This window comes from Saccopteryx bilineata, chromosome 6 (assembly GCF_036850765.1).
Source record: "Saccopteryx bilineata isolate mSacBil1 chromosome 6, mSacBil1_pri_phased_curated, whole genome shotgun sequence".
Classification (NCBI taxonomy): Eukaryota; Metazoa; Chordata; class Mammalia; order Chiroptera; family Emballonuridae; genus Saccopteryx; species Saccopteryx bilineata.
In genome coordinates this window covers 162,223,217-162,242,887 of record NC_089495.1, presented here as the reverse complement: position 1 = coordinate 162,242,887, position 19,671 = coordinate 162,223,217, and the positions used below count along the sequence as shown (strand labels likewise).

Genomic DNA, 19,671 nt, shown 5'->3' with positions numbered 1-19,671 from the left:
TCAAATAATTTTTGATAAAGGGGCCAACAACACACAATGGAGAAAAGAAAGCCTCTTCAACAAATGGTGTTGGGAAAACTGGAAAGCCACATGCAAAAGAATGAAACTCGACTATAGCTTGTCCCCGTGTACTAAAATTAATTCAAAAATGGATCAAAGACCTAAATATAAGACCTGAAACAATAAAGTACATAGAAGAAGACATAGGTACTCAACTCATGGACCTGGGTTTTAAAGAACATTTTATGAACTTGACTCCAATGGCAAGAGAAGCGAAGGCAAAGATAAATGAATGGGACTACATCAGAATAAAAAGGTTTTGCTCAGCAAGAGAAACTGATAGCAAAATAAACAGACAGCCAACTAAATGGGAAATGTTATTTTCAAACGACAGCTCAGATAAGGGCCTAATATCCAAAATTTACAAAGAACTCATAAAACTCAACAACAAAATATAACTCAATTTCATCTGGATTTGGAATCCCAGGTTGAAGACGACATGTCCGCGATATGAAGACATTACCTCAGTGCCTTCTGACGCGCTAACAGAAGTTAGTGCTACTCATTGAGGTGTCGCCAGACTAAGCCTCAGCCTTGGGTACGGGCTGTTTTATCATTATTATTATTTTTTGGTGGTTTTTGGATCTTATCTTGAGCCATGATTTTCTGAAATGCCACATTAATTTACTTGATTGTTTAGCTTCTTATATACATATCTATTATGTTGAGTACACAATAAACCTTTTCAGTTTGAAAATGCTTATCTCTTTTCCTCTCTGGAAAATTCTCTTGACTTAACATTTTTCTCCCCTTAATTTTTACTATTATTTTCTGAAGTTCTCAGGTAGTGAGATGTTGCATTTCTTGGATTGTTTAATTTTATTTTATTTTAAAGCACACTTTAGAAGGAGTCATGTGCATAGAGGTCATGCAGCCAACTGAACATTGCAGTTGCCTGAAATTGCTGTTTGGTCCAAAACTAATGATTGTGCTTGAAAATATACTTCAAACAGGGCTTTGTTTTCTTCAGAGAGCTGAGAGAGAGTCTTGGTGGGCACGGAGGTAGATGAGCAGTAGACACACATGATCCTAAGGGCATTAACTGATCAGTCATTCCAGCACCACCCAAATCATAAACACCTTCTATCTTTTTTTTTTTAATTGTTTATTTATTTTATTTTAGTTTTTACAGAGACAGAGAGTGAGTCAAAGAGAGCGATAGACAGGGACAGACAGACAGGAATGGAGAGAGATGAGAAGCATCAATCATTAGTTTTTCATTGTGCGTTGCAACACCTTAGTTGTTCATTGATTGCTTTCTCACATGTGCCTTGACCACGGGCCTTCAGCAGATCAAGCAACCCCTTGCTGGAGCCAGCGACCTTGGGTTCAAGCTGGTGGGCTTTTGCTCAAACCAGATGAGCCCGCACTCAAGCTGGCGACCTCGGGGTCTCAAACCTGGGTCCTTCCGCATCCCAGTCCGACGCTCTATCCACTGTGCCACCACCAGGTCAGGCAACACCTTCTATCTTAATAGGAAAAACATGCCATTTCTCTTCTGAGTCTCAGTTTCCTTATTTCTCACATTGACCTTGGGGTGGGATGAAAAGGATATTTATAACACACCTTACCTTTGTAACACCTTTATAGTTCATGCTTGTTATCATTTTTACTTCTCATAACATCAAAGGAGACACATATTATTGGGTCCATTTAACAGATGGCTAGTAAAAGTAAGATTTAGGAGTTGCACAGAGGTCTCTTTCCACCCTCAGATCCTTCCAGTGGTAAAGCTTCGTGATTCTCTCACCACTGTGAAATAGAGTGTTCTTGAACACTTACTGTATACAGGAGCTGGGCTACAAAGGGGTTCCTACATGGTATAGTGTCATCTGTCTGCATGTCCTACCTCCCCACTAGATTGTTACTCCTTGAGAACAGTACACATGTTGACTTCTTTACTGCCTTCCTCAGAACACCCAGAACAGTGCTTATCTTCTGGACAAATAATAAATAAAGATGCAATGACTAAGCACAGGAAGCAAGCAGTCTTGATATGTGTTAAGATCCACCTTGAACTTGGCTTGAGCATTTTTGTTTATCACAAAAGCACTGGCTTTTGTTTTCTCTCTTATCTCCAGAGACACGTCCAGCCTCGTGAGACACAGTCATCCATCAACATTTGCTCTCCAGATGCTGCTCTGTGCCAGACACAACAGGATGCACTTTGTCAGTCCCTTAATGTAGTTTACGTTTCAGGTAGAAGCCAGACAAGGAAGATTTCCCCTCTCCACCAATTCCTACTTCTGATTCTTTTTGGAAAAAACAACCCTCAATTCAAAAAAAAAAAAAGTGTATTTGGCGGTCATTTTCTTGGAAGTGGAAGGATACTAACAAATGAGCTGGTCCAAGGAAAATAGCCATGATGGAAAAAGGGGATTATTTGCATAATAATATATAAATTTCAGAAATATAATGTGCACTCTGAATAAAAAGGGAAGTATTGTTACCAGTAAGGTAATGAGAGTGTGGTGATTATTACTTTCTGAATCTTCTGGATCTTGCAAAATTTCCTTTTTAAAAAAATTGAATTTAATGGGATGACTCTGGTTACAAAATGATACAGGTTTCAGATGTACAATTGTACAACACAACACTCTGTGCATTGTATTGTGTGTTCATCACCTCAAGTCAAGTCTCCATCCATCACCATTTTCATATCAGTATGAAGTCCTCTTTTCAGCATTTCTTGTGAGGCAGATGCAGTGATATTGAGCTGCCTCAGCTTTTCTTTGTCTGATTATAGCTTCACTTCTCTCTCACTTTGGAAGGATAACTTTGCCAGGTAGAGTATACTTGGCTAGCAATTATTCTCATTAAACATGTTGAATATACCATTCTATTTTCTCCTGGCCAGAGTTTCTGTTGAACAGTCCCCCAGTTAGTGGAGATCATTTGTAAGTTTTTTTTTCTCTCTCACTGCTTTTAGGATTCTCTCTTTGTCTTTGAATTTTGACAGTTTTATTAAAATTTATTTTGATGAAGTTCTTTTCACATTGAGATAATGGTGATCTATTAGCTTCTTGAATTTGAACGTCCAAATATCTCCCCAGTTTGGAAGTTTTCCGCTATTGTTTCTTTAAATAGACTTTGGCCCCCTTCTTCCCCTTTTCTTCTTTGTCAACTCCAATTATTCAATGTATGTACTTCTGGTGGTGTCCTCTAGATCACGCCAGCTTTCTTTGCTTTTTACAACTCTTTTCACTTTGCTCACTTCTGTCTGGATTATTTCAAAATTCCTATTCTCTAGCTTACTGATTCTATCTTCCATTCAATCTATTCTGCTGTTGATGCTCAACATGAAAACACATTTTTCATTTTATTCACCGAATCCTTCAGCTCCAGAATTTCTGTTTGGTTGCTGTTTATAATTTCTGTCTCCTTATTACATGTCTCATTTTGTTCATATGTTGTTTACTTGATTTTGTTAAATTATCTTTCTGTGTGTGTGTGTTTTTTTTAGTCCTCAAAACATTTGTTTTGAATTCTTTATCAAGCAGATTGCAGAATTTTGTGTCTTTGAGTTTGTTTACCAGAAGATGATTATTATTTTTTTGTGGGAGATGTCATGAGTCTTTGATTCTTCCTGTTCCTCAGACTTTTGCATTCTGTTTTTGCATTTGGAGGAGCAGTCACCTCCTCCAACATTTACCATGTGGCTTCTGGTGGGAGATAGTTTTCATTGGTTCTGCTTAAATCTAGGACTTTCTCCAGCTTTGTAGGAATAGATCTGCTTCATGCTTCTTGCTCCCTCTCCTGGCAGGATCCTTATCTTCTCTCTACCTTAGAACTCACCAGGCTGGCTGTGGGAGGACCTCTGTTGTTTTCCAGAAGGTGGTGCTACAGCTCAAGTTTGTGATTTTCCTTTCCCACAGAGCACACTCCTTCCCTCACTACCAGAGCTGTACCTAATCACCATGCTTAGCATGTGAACTGGGATTTGGATGCAGAGTTGGGGGAGGTGTGGGTTCAACACTTGGACCATTGGGGGTGCCCATAGTCAAGATTGGGGGATCCTTGGGTGAGGTTTTCCCACCAGCTCATGGCTGAGTTTCCTGCTGGAGTCTTGAACACAATCCCTTTAATGCCCTTTGAGGTTCTTATCTGCCTTTTTTCCCCAGTCTCTTCCTTTTCCCCAGTCATGGAGGTCCTGCCTCAATACTCTGGTTGCTGCAAAGGAAAACAGCTTCTTTAGCACTGTCCTGCACAGCTAGGGAAGATGGACACATCTCACCACTCCCCTTTCCCCCCACAAGAGAGGTTGCCACTGGCTAGTTCAGTCCCACTCAGTGCTGCTTTGAGGAAGGGGTGTTGTTGGCTAAGTTCCTTCTATTCCTTGCAGTGGGTCTAAACACACATATTTTTTATAGTAGGGTGCTGGAATCCCTTCTTGAGAAGTCTGGACTTACACAAGGGCTCTCTCACTTGAGGGTGGCTGCCCATGTCAGTACTCTCCAGGATGTCTGCCACGAAGGGCTGGAGCCAGTTCATGAGCACCTGCTAGTTACGCAGCCCATACTGAGGTCTGTCTGCCTGTTACCCACGACACCAGTGGGTGAGACTCCTCCTGGGTACCTTGGAATGTGGTGCCGGATTCCACAGCTCCCACAGAAGCAGTACTGTTCATGGATGGATGCCAATTTTTACTTGTTGAAATGGGGGATAAAAAGGGAGGGTGTCTCTACCGTCATGATGCTCTAGCTCATTTCCATTTAGCACTGTATAATATTCCTTTGTATAATGTACCATGAGTTGTTTATCCATTCACCTCTTGAAGGCCATTCTTGCCTCCAAGTTTTGGCAATTATGAATAAAGCTGCTATAAACATTCATGTGCACGGTTCTCTTTTAACGCTCTAAGAAGACCCTACAACCAGACCCCAAGGCCATGGGGTACTGATTTCCTTTCCATGGCCACAGTGCTGTTGGTGCTTCCAGGGTATGAGAACCAAAGGAGAGTGTCACACGACTGTTTTCTAGTATTTTCTTGCCAAACACTTGCTGTTTTTCTTTTCGGTTTCCTTCTTATAAAGGAAAAGGCAGGAGAATAAGCAATGATTGAGGTGTGAATAGAAGCCACAATGATGAGAAATAGACATGAAAGCAAAAGTAAGACAATGCAGTGCTTGTGCTCAGCAGGGTAGGCTCAGAGAGCTCAGAATGGCTGGGCTTGGTGAAGGGGAGAAAGGAGTTCCCAGGAACCTGTTTGTGGCTGCCTTCCTTCTCTCTTTCCGGGTGGCTAGGGCAGAAGTGTTGATGAACTGAGTAACAAGGTTAAGAATGGAGAAAATTGAAACAGCAATGACTTTCTGTTTATTCCTGTAGCCATTCATATGTGCTTAGTAGAGGAAATGATAAAAATTGTCTTCGGCCTGACCTGTGGTGGCGCAGTGGATAAAGCGTCGACCTGGAAATGCTAAGGTCGCCGTTTCGAAACCCTGGGCTTGCCTGGTCAAGGCACATATGGGAGTTGATGCTTCCAGCTCCTCCCCCTTCTCTCTCTCTCTCTCTCTCTCTCTCCTTGCTCTCTCTCTCTGTCTCTCTCGCTCCTCTCTAAAAAAATGAATAAATAAATAAAAAAAAATTGTCTTCATTATTCCAGACATTGTTAACTTCAACCATCCTCACCAGCATATAGCATTTAAAAAAAGTTTTTATTTTGAAATAATTTTAGGTAATATAAGATTTTTTTAGTTTGCCATGAACTTTCTATTCATCAACTCATTAACTTCCACAACAACGCTGTGGAGGAAAAGTAAGGTAAATACTTTTGAACCCATTCTATAGATGAGAAAACTGAGGGGTTACTTGATCTGCCTGAGAACACACAGCAAGTGAATGGCAGAGCTGAGACTAGAATTCAAGGTTTGACTCATTCTGGGCTCGGTGAGCGGTCTCACTTCAGTGGATGTCCCCATGCTTCAGGGCAGAACTTGGCTTTGATGGTTGAAAACTCCATTTTGATTCTCATTTCATAAAGTATCCGCTCACTTAAATCCTTGGTCTTGTGCTAGAGAAAAGGGGTAAGAGTTATTCTCACAGCCAGAGGAGTATGCCACCACATCCACATCTTTTATGAGACTGATTTATAAGCCAGCAGACTTCTAATTTATTGACTTGCAGTGGGAACTATTTCTGACATCACTGATGGTTATTTTTCAACTACGATGTGGAAAGGTCTGTTCTGAAGACCGGATGACCAGTGTGAACGGTGCCTGATGAGAACAGAATTAGTCATCAGGAATGGGCACTGTCCAGCACTGCCTGTGTCCCGCTGCCCCAGTCTGCTGCGTTTTTCTATTTTGTGTTTTGCTTGTCTCAGGAATAGACTTTTACTCTCTGCTGGAGGGACACTAACACATTGTTACTCCCAACTATTTTTTCAGGATTTTTTCCCCTTGTTTTGATACCTTTATCCTGCCATCTCTAACCTTATGGCTCAGAGATAGTGCCTGAGGGTAGGAGGCCCATGGGTTTTGGAATCTGGTAGCCAGCATTTGAATCCCAACCCTATCCTTCATCATAACTCATACCAAGACTGAACCTTTATTTCTTCTTTTGTGACTGGGGTTGAAGCTATTCCCAAGGGAGTACCCTGGAGTGCTCTTGGCCACAGGCACTCAGGGAGATGAATATGAGGATGGCCCCAGCATGGACTGTGATGGCAACTAGTTAGAAATGGGTGTTCCTAGGTTAAGAACAGATGAAACGTGAGATCTGGAAATGATGGAAAAGTTTACATCAGTCAGGAGAAATGACTTTGAGCATCCTGGAAATAGCTCAGAGCTTTGATGTTCAGCTGAAAGAGCAGCTGAATATTAGAGAAGGAGAAGATAAAAAGCAAAGAAAAATAAAGTAGAAGCAAGTGGGGCTAAAAGTCACTAGTTGAGGGTTTTGATTGATGGGGTCCTATGCCATCTGAGGCCCAGCATGATGTAAGAAGTAAAGCAAAATGAGCAGTGTCATAGGGCAGAGGTGCGGACTGGGTTAGATAATGCATGTAGAGCTCCAGGATAGTCCTCGTGCAAGTGCTCAGCAACACTGCAGCTCTCCCTTCTTCCTCTTTCCTATCATCATGCTGTAGCTGAGCCCTCCCTGGGGATATATGTGTCAGAAGGCCATTGAATTTCACCAGGAAGCAGTGAACAGTCATGGTGCTGGACCATGAGCTGTGGGCCACAGCTCAGCAGTATTGATTCCTTTTGTCATCCATTTTATGAAGTAGAAGCTCAATAGAACAGAACTTGATCATAGTGAGTTGAGAATCGTCTACTTGACAGATGGGGACGCAGAGGGCTGAGTTTTGGGGCTAGCCGTCCTAGTGGCTATGAAACGGCATCTCATTGTGGCTTTTATGGGAGATACATTTAAATTTCTAGTTTGTATTTATATTAATATTTATATGTTAATACCTTATTTATGTTACTACCTTAGCTGCAAAATTAATATACCAGATTATTATAAAGTTAGTCAGAACACTAAAGGTCTATTAGCTAGGAAGAAAGCTAGGTTGGGGGAGGGTCTGTATGTGCCTATGAACAAGTCTGAAGAGTATGATCATACTTACATACTTACATACTTACATACACATTTCCTGTTCTTTTTTTTTAAAATTGTGACAAGTTGTACATAACATAAAATATACCATTAAAACCACTGTAAAGTGTGCAGTTCGGTGGCACTGAGTATATTCATATTTTTGTGCAACCATCAATGCCTTTCTCACTGTAGTTTTAAATTGCATTTCTCTGATGACTAATGATGCTGAACACCTCTTCACATGCCTATTAGCTACTCATCCTGAGTAAAGTGTCTGTTTAAATCTTTGTCTTTTTACCGGTAAGTTAAAAGAGTTTGTTATATATTCTAAATGTCCAGTGCCCGTAGCTCTCTGAAAGACACATACATTGCAGATCTTTCCCCCCAGTTTGGGCTTGCCTCTCATTTTCTAAATGATGTCTCTAGATGAACAGGAACTTCTGATTTTGATGAAATCCCATTGGTAATTTATGGTGGTGTTTTTTGTGTCTAATAGTTGCCTGTTTCGAGGTTGCAAAGATATTCTCTTATGTTTTTCTGTTAAAAGCTTAATGGGTCTGGCTTTTATTTGTTTAGTTCTACGATCATTTTAAAATTAATTAATTACAGTTAATCAGTGTCTATGTAATGAATAGAGGTCAAGGTTCCCTGTTTATTTATTTTATTTTATTTTACTTTTTAAAAATTTAAGTGAAAGGAGGGGAGATAGACTCCTGCATGCACCCCAACCAGGATCCACCTGGTGACCCCATCTGGGGCCTCATTTCCTTCTCCGCATGGATAGTTTCCCCAGCACTCTATTTCCTTTTCCATTGGATTGTCTTCCTGTCTTGGTTGACCATCAATTGACCATGTATCTATGAGTCTTTTCCTGGACTCTCTATACAGTTTTAATGATCTATTAGTCTATAGTTGCCTGTAGTTTTAGGGGAACTCTGAACTCTTTAACTTGCAACCTCTTAGCCAATGACCTTAGGAAGGCTTGAGGTGCTTTCATGCCTGCTTCTCACCATTGTTTGCGCCCCTCAATTTCCTGGGACACTCACCCTCATGCTTGTGTGAGCTCATAAATTTTTGACCAAAAATTCTGTGAAATCTAAGAACTGAAACTGGAGACCAGATTTAGAAAAAATTGTGCAATGTTAGGCAGTTTTTAAAAAAGTTGATTTTAGAGAGAAAGGAAGGAAGAGAGAGAGAAACATCAGTTTGCTATTCTACTTCTTTATACATTCATTGGTTGATTTTCCTATGTGCCCTGACTGGGGATGGAACCCACAACCTTGGCATATTGGGATGATGTTGTAACCAACTACCAGGCCAGGCCTAAGGTAAGGCAGCTTCTAAGAGTTATTGCTTTGTGCAGTTCTTTGTGATTTCTAGTTAGAAGCTTGAGTTTGTCATTCTCTCACTGACTAGTGAACTGTGCATGTGAATGTAAGTGGGAATGGGTGAAAATTCTTTGCATGTGACTGAGCATTTGTATGGGTTCTCATAAGGGTTTCACTGACTGGAAAACTCAGACCTGTAGGGAAGCTTGCACACACACTTGGAGATATCCAGAACCTTGGGACAGCGTGTGGGCATGGACTTTTGCCTTGGATTTGATATTTGCCCACCTCAGGCTTGTGTGGAGCTCCAAGACTCTATCGGGAACAAAAGTATGGGAATGTGTCAGTCACATTGCAATGTTGCTGGATTCCTCTTTTGCTGGGCTCCTCCAGGGACAAGGACAAATCAAATCATGGGGGTAGGGACAGAGGCTGGTGCCCACCTTCCAAACTGTCCAAGAGGGGTGGCTTGATGAAAGCAGAAGTGGAGGAAGAGCAAGTAGCAGCACCTTCCAGTGCAAACTTCCACAGGTGGTCCAGGTGGGGTTCACATCACTGGGACTGGAACAATGGCGGGGGTGTGTGGAGGGGCTGACCAAATGGCCTCTGTGACCCTGACACAGGAGCTGAAGGCCAGGAATGAGAAGGAAGGAAACAGGAGGGAATCCTCATCCTGATGTTCATCTTGCTTCTGTTATCTTGACCTTTTGCAATTAAGAGCTCCAGTGACATCCTTCTGCTAGACTGAAGGCCAACTTTCCTTTCCCATGTGTCTCATATGTCACTGCTGGCTGCTTCCTTTGGAAACTTCACCGTATAATGTCCCCGGGGTCTCTTGTTTGTCCGAACTTAAGTTCTTGGTTTTCTTCATTCACTCCTCTTCCTCAGCCAATCCCTCAAACACCAAGGTCCTCCAACATCCCTGTTTTCTTCCTGGTCTGCAGTAGAGACTCTCTCAGGTATCTTTGTGGTCTTAACATGCACATAAGTTAGAGCACATTTTCTTCCAACACTGCCTCATCAATCCTACTTGTCTCACTAGTCCCCTGTCAGACTCTCCAATGAGAGCATCCATCTTCCATTTCTTTCTTGAACCTTGACCTGGAGATCCTTTCATGACCATTCCCGAAGCTCCTCCAAGTCCCCAGGCCCCTGAGCAAACTTCTCATTTCCTTCCCAGCCTTCTTCTCCTGGTTCCCCTGACTCAGGTCATGGTGTCCACAGCCCCAAAGCTAGACTTTCTAAATTGTTTTTTGGCTCCTTATCCTTCAGCTCCACTGGATCAAAAACCCTGTCAGTTCTACCTGTAGTTAGTAGCTCTCACTTTCTTCTCATTTTGTCAATTCTCATAGCCACTTTCATGATTGGGATATTTATTACCAGACTCTCCTTTTTCCAGTTCATCCCTGTGGGAGGGTTTCCTTCTAAACCTCTCTCTGATCAAGTCTCTTCTGCTCAGGGACTACCTGGCATCTCCAAGGTAGAGGTCAAAGTTGTCCATGGCTCATTCCTGTGCTAGCCTCTGTGACTTGATCACTCTCTACTCCCATCACTCCCTGTGCTCCAGCCACAGTGGACGGATCTAGCTCCCACCTTTTCTTTCTGGTTTCTTCTAAGCAATGGTTCTGGCTGTAAAAATCTTTTCAAATCCTAAAAGTTAGTTCCAGCATCACCCCTGACCTGGTCAGTCGTAGTTGGTTATATCCAGCCTCTGAGATCACTCTTATCACATTGTGTTATGGTCCCACTGGGGCTGGGTTGGGGCTGTCCCATTCATCTTTGTGTCTTCCCCACCCTCCCGGTGCTGGGCCTACCACAGAGCAGACACTCTGCAAAGGTCGGTTGAATTGTTGCTGAGTGAGGCATACTATAAGGATATATATTTCCACAGGCATTTTCTTTGTTGCCGATTTGCTACACAAATCAAAGCTCAAGGTTCTTGGTCATTCTTGGACAAGCAAGAGGGATATGACAATAATGGTCTGCTTTTGACAAACTTCACTTCTTTGAACTTAAAGTGAGTTCTTCAATGAATTGCAGCAGGCAAAGAAGACATTCTTGGCCAAAATAAAGAAATGGGCCCTGGCCGGTTGGCTCAGCGGTAGAGCGTCGGCCTGGCGTGTGGGGGACCCGGGTTCGATTCCCGGCCAGGGCACATAGGAGAAGCGCCCATTTGCCTCTCCACCTCCTCCCCTCCTTCCTCTCTGTCTCTCTCTTCCCCTCCCGCAGCCAAGGCTCCATTGGAGCAAAGATGGCCCGGGCACTTGGGATGGCTCCTTGGCCTCTGCCCCAGGCGACAGAGCGACGCCCCGGAGGGGCAGAGCATCGCCCCCTGGTGGGCAGAGCGTCGCCCCTGGTGGGCGTGCTGGGTGGATCCCGGTCGGGCGCATGCGGAGTCTGTCTGACTGTCTCTCCCCACTTCCAGCTTCAGAAAAATACAAAAAAAAAAAAAAAAAAAAAAAAAAAAAAAAAAAGAGAGAGAGAGAAAAAAAAACAACAAAATAAAGAAATGAAAAGAGACTTTCATTGAGGAATTTTCTGGGAATGATCCCAAAATAGATTTCATATGGAAAGCAGCTTTAAAATACATTTCCAGGAAAGGTCAAAAGCTTGAGAGAGATGATTTCTGAGAAGCCATTCTAGCCCACAGCCTATCTTTGCTGACCAAATGATTCATGGGGTTATTGGGAGGAGAAAATTAGATAACAGATACAGAAGTGCTTGGAGAAATCAAAGATGCTATTCTAATGGAAGTCATTGTCTAATGAGTGGTTTGTAGAGTGTTTTTCCTGGGATCTGGTATAGCCCCAGCTGCTCAGTGATCTTCAATTGGCAGAGAGAGATAGAAAGTTTGAAATAAATGCTTCCCTGGTTTGAAGGTCTCCTTTAGAATCCCCCCCCCCTTTTTTTTGTTGTTCTTTTTACAGGGACAGAGAGAGAGTCAGAGAGAGGGATAGATAGGGACAGACAGACAGGAACGAAGAGAGATGAGAAGCATCAATCATCAGGTTTTTGTTGCGACATCTTAGTTGTTCATTGATTGCTTCTCATATGTGCCTTGACTGTGGGCGTTCAGCAGACTTAGTAACCCCTTGCTCGAGCCAGTGACCTTGGGGCCAAGCTGGTGAGCTTTCTGCTCAAGCCAGATGAGCCTGCACTCAAGCTGGCAACCTGGGGTCTCGAACCTGGGTCCTCCGCATCCCAGTCCAACGCTTTATCCACTGCGCCACCGCCTGGTCAGGCTCCTTTAGAATCTTTCTCCCCCGGTAGACCTCTTTTCTGGCTTCATGTGGACATTAAAATGGGCATGGCTGAGGTATGGTAACAGGGGAAGGAAAGGGGGAGCAGAAGAGCCACTTATCACCTGTCCCCGTGACAGTCCCACAGATCCCCACTCGTCAATTTTCCCTCTCTGCCCCTGCTGAAGGTGTCCCTGCTTCTGGGACGGCTTTGTGTTATGATCTGGGTGAACCATCCTCAGAAATGTGGCTGAGGGGAGATGGGGCAAAGACCTTCATTTACTGTCTACAGGAGCTTCTCAGGCCAGTTTGTGAAGGGGCCACATTTTGACCTTCAGCACTGAGCCCTTCCTCCTGAGCCTGGGAGAATAATCAGAAGCGATGACTCATCTGTACCAGTGGTCTGTGATGTGTGCCCGAGGCCACACCACCACTGGATTGTGCTACAGGCAGAGGTACTGTGGCCGGTCTTTGAATGATCATTGATGTGGGAGGCTCTGGTATAAGTCTCGAGGACTCTGCTTGACCAAACCAACATGGACCACAAACTTGAGGAGATGTCCACTCATCTTCCCATGACTCAAGATCTGGGACCCTCTCTTCATCCAGGGCAGCAGTCCCACTTGCCATGCCTGCCTTTACTATTTGCATATTATTACTCAGTCAATCTCCCTTTGTTGCATCTGCCCCCACCTCTGGGCCTTGCACAGGGGTATTTATAAATGTCATGGTGTCAGCAGGGCTGGTTCTTCCTGAGGGCATCTGGTGCTCTCCTTGTGTGCCTCTCTGACTCCCAGTTTCCCAGAAACTCCATCTATGTCCCAACATTTGCTCTTCTATCTGTATCTTTAGACTAATGAACTGCTCCTACCTCAACCCAAGATGGAAGTATATTATCACTTGTGTTCAAAAGATGCTCAGTGATCAAGAACTGCTTATTCTCTCACATGTTTCCCAACTCTCCTGCCCATACTATACCAGGGATAGTCATTAGCTCCTTAGAAAAGTGCAAGGGACCACTAATAGTCTTCCTGCTTCCATTCTAAACACCTTTTAATCCATTCTCCATGTTCTCATCACAGTGTTCTTTCCAAGATGCAACTCTTTTTTTAAAAATGTGCAGTAGTTTTTTTTTTTTTTGTGTGTGTGTGTGTGTGTGTGTGTATGTGGTAAAAAGACACATAAAATTTACCAACTTTTTACCATTTTAAATTTATAGTTCAGTGATCTTAAATACATTCACACTGCTGTGTCACCATCACCACTATCCACCCTCATACCTCTTTTTATCTTGGAAAACTGAGACTCTGTATCCATTAAACAATGACTCCCTGTTCTCTTCTCCCCCAGTCCCTGGAGACCACCATTCTGCTTTCTGTCTCTGTGATTTTGACTACTCTAAATACCTCATATAAATGGAATCATATAGGATTTGTCATTTTGTGTCTGGCTTATTTCATTGAGGATTATATCCTCAAGGTTCATCCATGCTGCAACCTGTGTCAGAATTTCCTTTCTATTTAAGGCTGGATAATATCTATCATATGTATACACCACATTTTGCTTATCCATTTATCCATTGGTGGACACTTTGATTCCTTCTACATTTTAGCTATCGTGAATAATACTGTCATGAACACGAGTCTACAAATATCCCTTTGAGACCTTGTTTTCAATTTTGGGGTGTATACCCAGAAGGGGAATGGTTGAATCATATGGTACTGTAATTGTATTTTTAATTTTTTGAGGGTTGCCATACTGTTTTCCACAGCCATTGTATTTTTTTTTTACATTCCCACCAATAGTGCACAAGGCTCCAATTTCTCCATATTCTCACCAACACTTGTTTTCTGGGTTTTTTTTCTTGTTGTTTTTGAATAGTGGCCATCCTATGCATGTGAAATGTTATCTCATTATAGTTTTGATTTGCACTTCCCTAGTGATTAGTGATGTTAAGTATATTTTCATGTCCTGTTTGGCCATTTGGATATCTTTGGAAAAAAAATGTCTATTGAAATCCTGTGACCATTTTTGAATTCACTTCTTTCTTTTTGTTGAGTTTTAGGACTTCTCTATATATTCTGGCTATTTGTTGGCTCTGGTTGAGTCTGGCTGTTGGGTAATTCTAGCTGAGCGTGGGTGTCGGCTTGAGGGTTGATGGAGGGCCATGGGACTAAAAATGGGTGGAGCACCAGGTGGTGACTAAGGGGTGGGATACAACACTGGGTTCAGCAGCCCTGGGCCTTGTACCCTGTCACACACCAAAGACCTGGATTTGAGAAGGATGAAGACAGAACTACCTTCTCAAGCCTGAAAGAGAGGAAGAGGGGAATGGTGGGAAGAGAGAAGGACAGAGTGAGAAAGAAAGACTAAGTTAAGGCGACCACTAAGTTAAGGCAACCACCACTGGTTCTTCTGTCTTTGTGAGTATAACGGAAGCATTTCTTTCCAGAGGGAGGGTTGTCTTTTCTTTCTCACTTGGTATCCCACTGACCTAAAGCTTCTTGAGCCCAGGGAGTGGGTGGGATAGCAGCAATTACTCTGGACTTTTACCAACTACAGCTCTAAAATTTACCTTAGATTGATTAGCAAGTAGTCTTGTAGGAATGTGGGAATTGATTTTGCCAAAGGTGAAGGGAGTAGAGAGAAGCTGAGTCGGTTATTTCTTCAACAATATATATATGTGTTTCATATTGTTGAGGTCACCCAAAGTGAGACAAGGAGCATTGGTTGAGAGTCATGAGACACTGGCTTTGCATCTGACCAAATAGACTGACCTTCGAGTCAAGTACTTTTGGACTTTTGTTTCTTCAACTCTGTGCTGAGGGGATTGGACTAGGTCCGTAGGCTATGACAAATTATTATTACTATGTTATAAGATCAACTTGGAGGTTGCAACCAGCATTAAAAGAAGGAAGAGGAGGAGGAGAATGAGGTAAAGGTGGAGGAGGAGGAGAAGGAGGAAGAGGAGGAGGAGGAGGAGGAGGAGGAAGAATAAGGAGGAGGAGGAGGAGGAGGAGGACGAGGAGGAGGAGGAAGAGAAGGAGAGAAAATACCCCAATGCATAGCCTGTAGCATGGCTCAGTATTATTTTATGAGACTTTTGTCTCAGATGTAAATATGGATGGTAATTCTGAGGTTAAACACAAAACTTATTTCTTATGGTGGATTTCGTTCAAAAAACTTTTAAAAACACTTCAGTAGATGCAGTTCTTTTCCAGAAACTGCCTTTAATATTTTGAGGTTATCAAATACCCCAAGTCCACAATTTTCTTTTTTACCCCCTTTCTTATCTCACTTTCACACATACACATACTTTAAGATATTTTCTAGGGAATCTTTCCTTTATCTGTTCTGAAACTGCTATTTTTTGAAAAATCAAAAAGCAAAGTGTTAGCAAAAATGAGAATAGAAGCAGGAACAACAAAAAAAGAGAAGCCAAAACTTGGCTTCTGGAGAACCAAGAGGGCCGATATGCAATTCTTTCTGCAGATTTGGTCGGGGGATGACCCATCGAGGCCTGAAGATGTGTCTTCCCAGGGCCTTCCTGCTCCTCGGCCTCCCAGGTGAGTGGGACTTCAGAGGGGGGCCATGGCTCCTTTCTCCAGCTGGTAAGGGGAGGCAGATTTGATAGGGGGAGCTCTATAGAAGGTTTGGAAGGCTGGGGAGATCTCCCTGGAGGGTTTCAAATATTGTTCTACCTACTTGATTTTCCCACATATCCTCCCTTGTGAATGGAGGAGGGAAAAATTATCCTTGAAATGATCACCCACCAAATCTATCTTTCCCTGACTGGAGGCATGAACCACTGTTACAAAAGGGGCTGCAATGTGTAGAATTGTGTATGGTCCATGTCAGGGTGGGAACGGGGTTGACTTAAGCCTTGGCCCATCCGCCTCTGATTCTCCCTCCACCGTGTCTCCACTGTCATCACTCCCGTGGCTGGATGTGGAGCACCCCCCATCCCTTACACATCCCCCTCCAACCTGGTGATGGCCATATTCCCCACCACTGGTCCTGATTCAGAATCATGGTATTCCCACTTTTGTCCTGCACCTTGAGAGAATCTCTCCTTCCTTTCCTCTATATTTCAGCTCCACATCCCCCTTGCCCTAATGCTTGGGGATTGGGAAGCCTGGTCACGGCGGGGATAGTCATAGGCGAGTCCTTCAGAGGGCTGCTCTGAGGATCAAACCCTCGGGCACATGTGAAGAGTATAGGTCAGTGCCGGTTCTTCCTCCATCAATGTTAGCTGTTATAATAACGGTGATGCTGAATCCTTGCACAATTTTCTCTTCCCACTCCCCCCACCCCCAGACCCCATGTAATGGATGGGAGTCAGATGGGCTCAGAAAAGAGTAAAAATCACCCAAGAGAGGTGATTCACACTGACATCACCTCCACAGACCCAGAGGTTAAATGGCTTGGGGAGGGAGGTGAGTGTGGAAAGAGGTTCTGAGGGGAGATGGGTCCCTGCATCCTAAATGGGGGCCGTTAATTTACTGGAGGAAGGGTTTCTGGGTCTCCTAGACAAGCAAATAGAAGACTATTTAGCTCACAGAGCCGAGCGGAGCACAGTAGCCCGTGTAGGCATGTGTGTGTACAATTAAGTGAGTTTTCGGTAGAGGGGTGTTTCCAGTGTGAGGACGCAGGATGGAGGGGGGAGATGACACCCAGGGGCAGGAGGATGATGAGTCTGTTTACTCAAAGTCATTGCGAGGAGCCAGCCCGTGGGCCAGAGCCGCGGGATGCGCTGACAAAGTGTGTGCGACTTGTGTGTTCCAGGCTACTTTGCACTGGGTGTCCCCAAGATTTTAAATGGCACAGTGGGAGGTACGCTGGTGATGACGTGCCAGTACCATGCAGGAGGGGAGGACCACAGGAAGTTCTGGTGTCGAGGGCCCGACTGGAAAGGCTGTGTCCGCGTCATTGAAACGGCAGAGGTGGCGGGGCAGGAGGTGAGGCACGGCAGAGTGACCCTTCGAGACAACCCCAGGGAGCACCATTTCCTCGTGACCATGGAGGACCTGAAGGTGGGAGACACAGACACGTACTGGTGTGGGGTGGACACAGGCCGACGTTTCCTTCAAGCTCCAGTGACTGTGGCTGTTTTCCCAGGTAATGCTACCTGACTCCCCTGGCTTGGAACGGGCTGAGGTTGGGTACCTGGTCATTCTTGCTAAGGGGCCTTGGGACAGTCCAGCCCTGGCCCAAGGACTGGCTATCTAGAGTAGCAATGGGTTAGGAGAAAAGGGGACAGAAAGCAGAAGCACTTAGGAACACTGGTCGGGTGGGAGAATCTATTAAGGACTGAGGCCATTCACATCTGTGTGGCTGGTGACAGGTGCCATGTGAGGTAAATGAGAGTGGAGTCAAGGTAGGGGTTAAATGGAGTTTGAGGGGGAGGAGACTACTCTAGGTACAGGGTGCACAGGAGGGCCCCTCTGAGGAGGTGGCTTTTAAGCTGTATTTCCTGCCCTCTGCCCCACCGATTCCTTCTAGTCCCCCAGCCCTGCCCTCCTGGTCTCTCATTGCCCAACATAAGCACATCTGTATGCAATTCGTTTCCTCCCGTAGGCCCCCACTGCACATGTGCAAACCCGCAGCAGTGATGCTCCACGTTTTTATTTTGTGCATGTGCCCGATCTGTATGTGGGGGTGAGGAAGAGAGGCAGGGTCTGTGTCCTGCCCTTTGGGGGCTCACTGGGCTTCCAGAAGCCCTCACAACAGTGGGAACAGCCAGAGCCTCATCCAGCCTCTTGCAGGGCTCCCTGAATGTTCCCTCTTCCCAACAGCCCCCTGCTGAAGAAACATCCCTCCAGGCCTGGGGTGTCCTGGTGTGAGGCGGGGCTGAGGGGAAATGCTGGCTCCTCCTGGCTGGCCTTGACTTCTTCTCACTCCCCCAAGGACCCACTCTCTGCACTGACCCCCCTTCCCTGGGTCTCTTGAGGAAGGTGAGGTGTACAGTTTCATACCAACTGCAAACTCTGAGCACTTGGAGGTTGAGACAGAGAGTGACTTGTGACCTGGTCTGTAGGCTCCGTGACAGTGACAGCAAGGACCATGGAGATGTCAACAAGCATGGGAGCCCTGGCTCTGACCAGCCATGTGTCCAGCTCTGGCTTTTCTACCTGGTAAGAGAAGCTGAGTTCCCACGGGGGACCCCATTGTCCTGAGTTTGACAGTACTTTCATGGGGATGCTGAGGCCGGGGCACCCATACCCTGGTGTGACATCATAGCACCTATTGTAGGTCTCAACTAGAGCCCACAGACAGTACCTGGGGCCCGGCCTCTGTCTCAGTTCTCTGCTCTGTCTCCTTCCCTGTCCTAAGTGTGAGGGTCTCAGTACCATGTTTGGGTTCTCATCAGAGCTCTACTTTTTACTAGCAGGGTGACGACACTCGGAAAGTTACTTAACTTCTCTGTGCCTCAGTTTCCTTATCTATAAGTGAAGATTATTCTGTAGTTACTTTGGCTGTTTTATGCCAAAATTTTAATTGCATAATGTAATCATTTATGATGTTCATAGATTCTATGGGTCAGGACTTTCGACAGCGTACAGTAGGAAACTGCACTTGGCCTGCAGGAATCTCAGCAGCAAGACTCAAATGCTGTAGGCTGGAATCACCTAAGAGCTCCTCCCCCTACAGACTGATATTCACTCACCCGGCATTAGCTGAGGCCATTAGTTGGAACTCCACATATGGTCTCTGCATGTGGTCTGGACCTCCTTACAATATGGTGGCTGGGTTCATAAGCAAGTATTGATAGAGATAGATGAGATAGAGCTAGAGCTAGAGATAGAGCTAGAGATAGAGCTAGAGATAGAGATAGACAGGGGTAGTCAACCTTTTCACATCTACCGCCCACTTTTGTATCTGTTAGTAGTAAAATTTTCTAACCGCCCATCGGTTCCACAATCATGGTGATTTAAAAAGTAGGGAAGAAACTTCCCTTTATAAAATTTATAAAGCAGAGTTACAGCAAGTTAAAGCATATAATAATAATTACTTACCAAGTACTTTATGTCAGAGTTTTGCTAAGTTTGGCAGAATAAATCTTTATAAAACAACTTACTATAGTTAAATCTATCTTTTTATTTATGCTTTGGTTGCTCCGCTACCACCCACCATGAAAGCTGGAATGCCTACTAGTGGGCGGTAGGGACCAGGTTGACTACCACTGGAGATAGAGTTAGAGATAGAAAGAAAAGTGGGTGTTGTATCCTTCTTTTTAAATATTTTACTTATGGATTTTACAGAGAGAGGAAAAAGAGAGGCAGAGGAGTGAGAAATACCAACTTATAGCTGCCTCACTTTATTTGTTCAATGATTGCTTGCCTTATGTGCCTTGACTGGGTAGCCCAGGGCTTGGAACCGTCGACCTCAGCTTTACAAGTTGATGCTTTATCCACTTTGCTACCACAGGTCAGGCGCACTGTATCCTTCTTATGACCCATCTTCAGAAATTACACAGCATCACTTTCACATATTCTCTAGTCAGA

The 19,671-nt window shown here is 44.2% G+C and overlaps 2 protein-coding genes across 4 annotated transcripts in view; both read left to right on the top strand.

The window, feature by feature from the left end:
• Nucleotides 1–19,671, top strand: part of CD300LF (CD300 molecule like family member f) — a 159,662-nt gene that overhangs the window by 55,874 nt on the left and 84,117 nt on the right. The window lies entirely within an intron of this gene.
• The window catches only part of LOC136308020 (CMRF35-like molecule 5), a 44,712-nt gene that overhangs the window by 20,581 nt on the left and 4,460 nt on the right, over nucleotides 1–19,671 (top strand). The window contains exons 1-4 of one of the 3 annotated variants that reach the window (XM_066235127.1): nucleotides 8,827–8,927; nucleotides 15,659–15,732; nucleotides 16,952–17,284; nucleotides 18,204–18,300. In XM_066235127.1, the coding sequence (XP_066091224.1) occupies nucleotides 15,672–15,732; nucleotides 16,952–17,284; nucleotides 18,204–18,300 (491 nt within the window). In that variant the 5' untranslated portion in view covers nucleotides 8,827–8,927; nucleotides 15,659–15,671. Of the gene's footprint in view, nucleotides 1–8,826; nucleotides 8,928–14,434; nucleotides 14,590–15,658; nucleotides 15,733–16,951; nucleotides 17,285–18,203; nucleotides 18,301–19,671 lie in introns of those variants that run through there. The other 2 variants (XM_066235126.1, XM_066235125.1) reach the window with 2 other exon arrangements.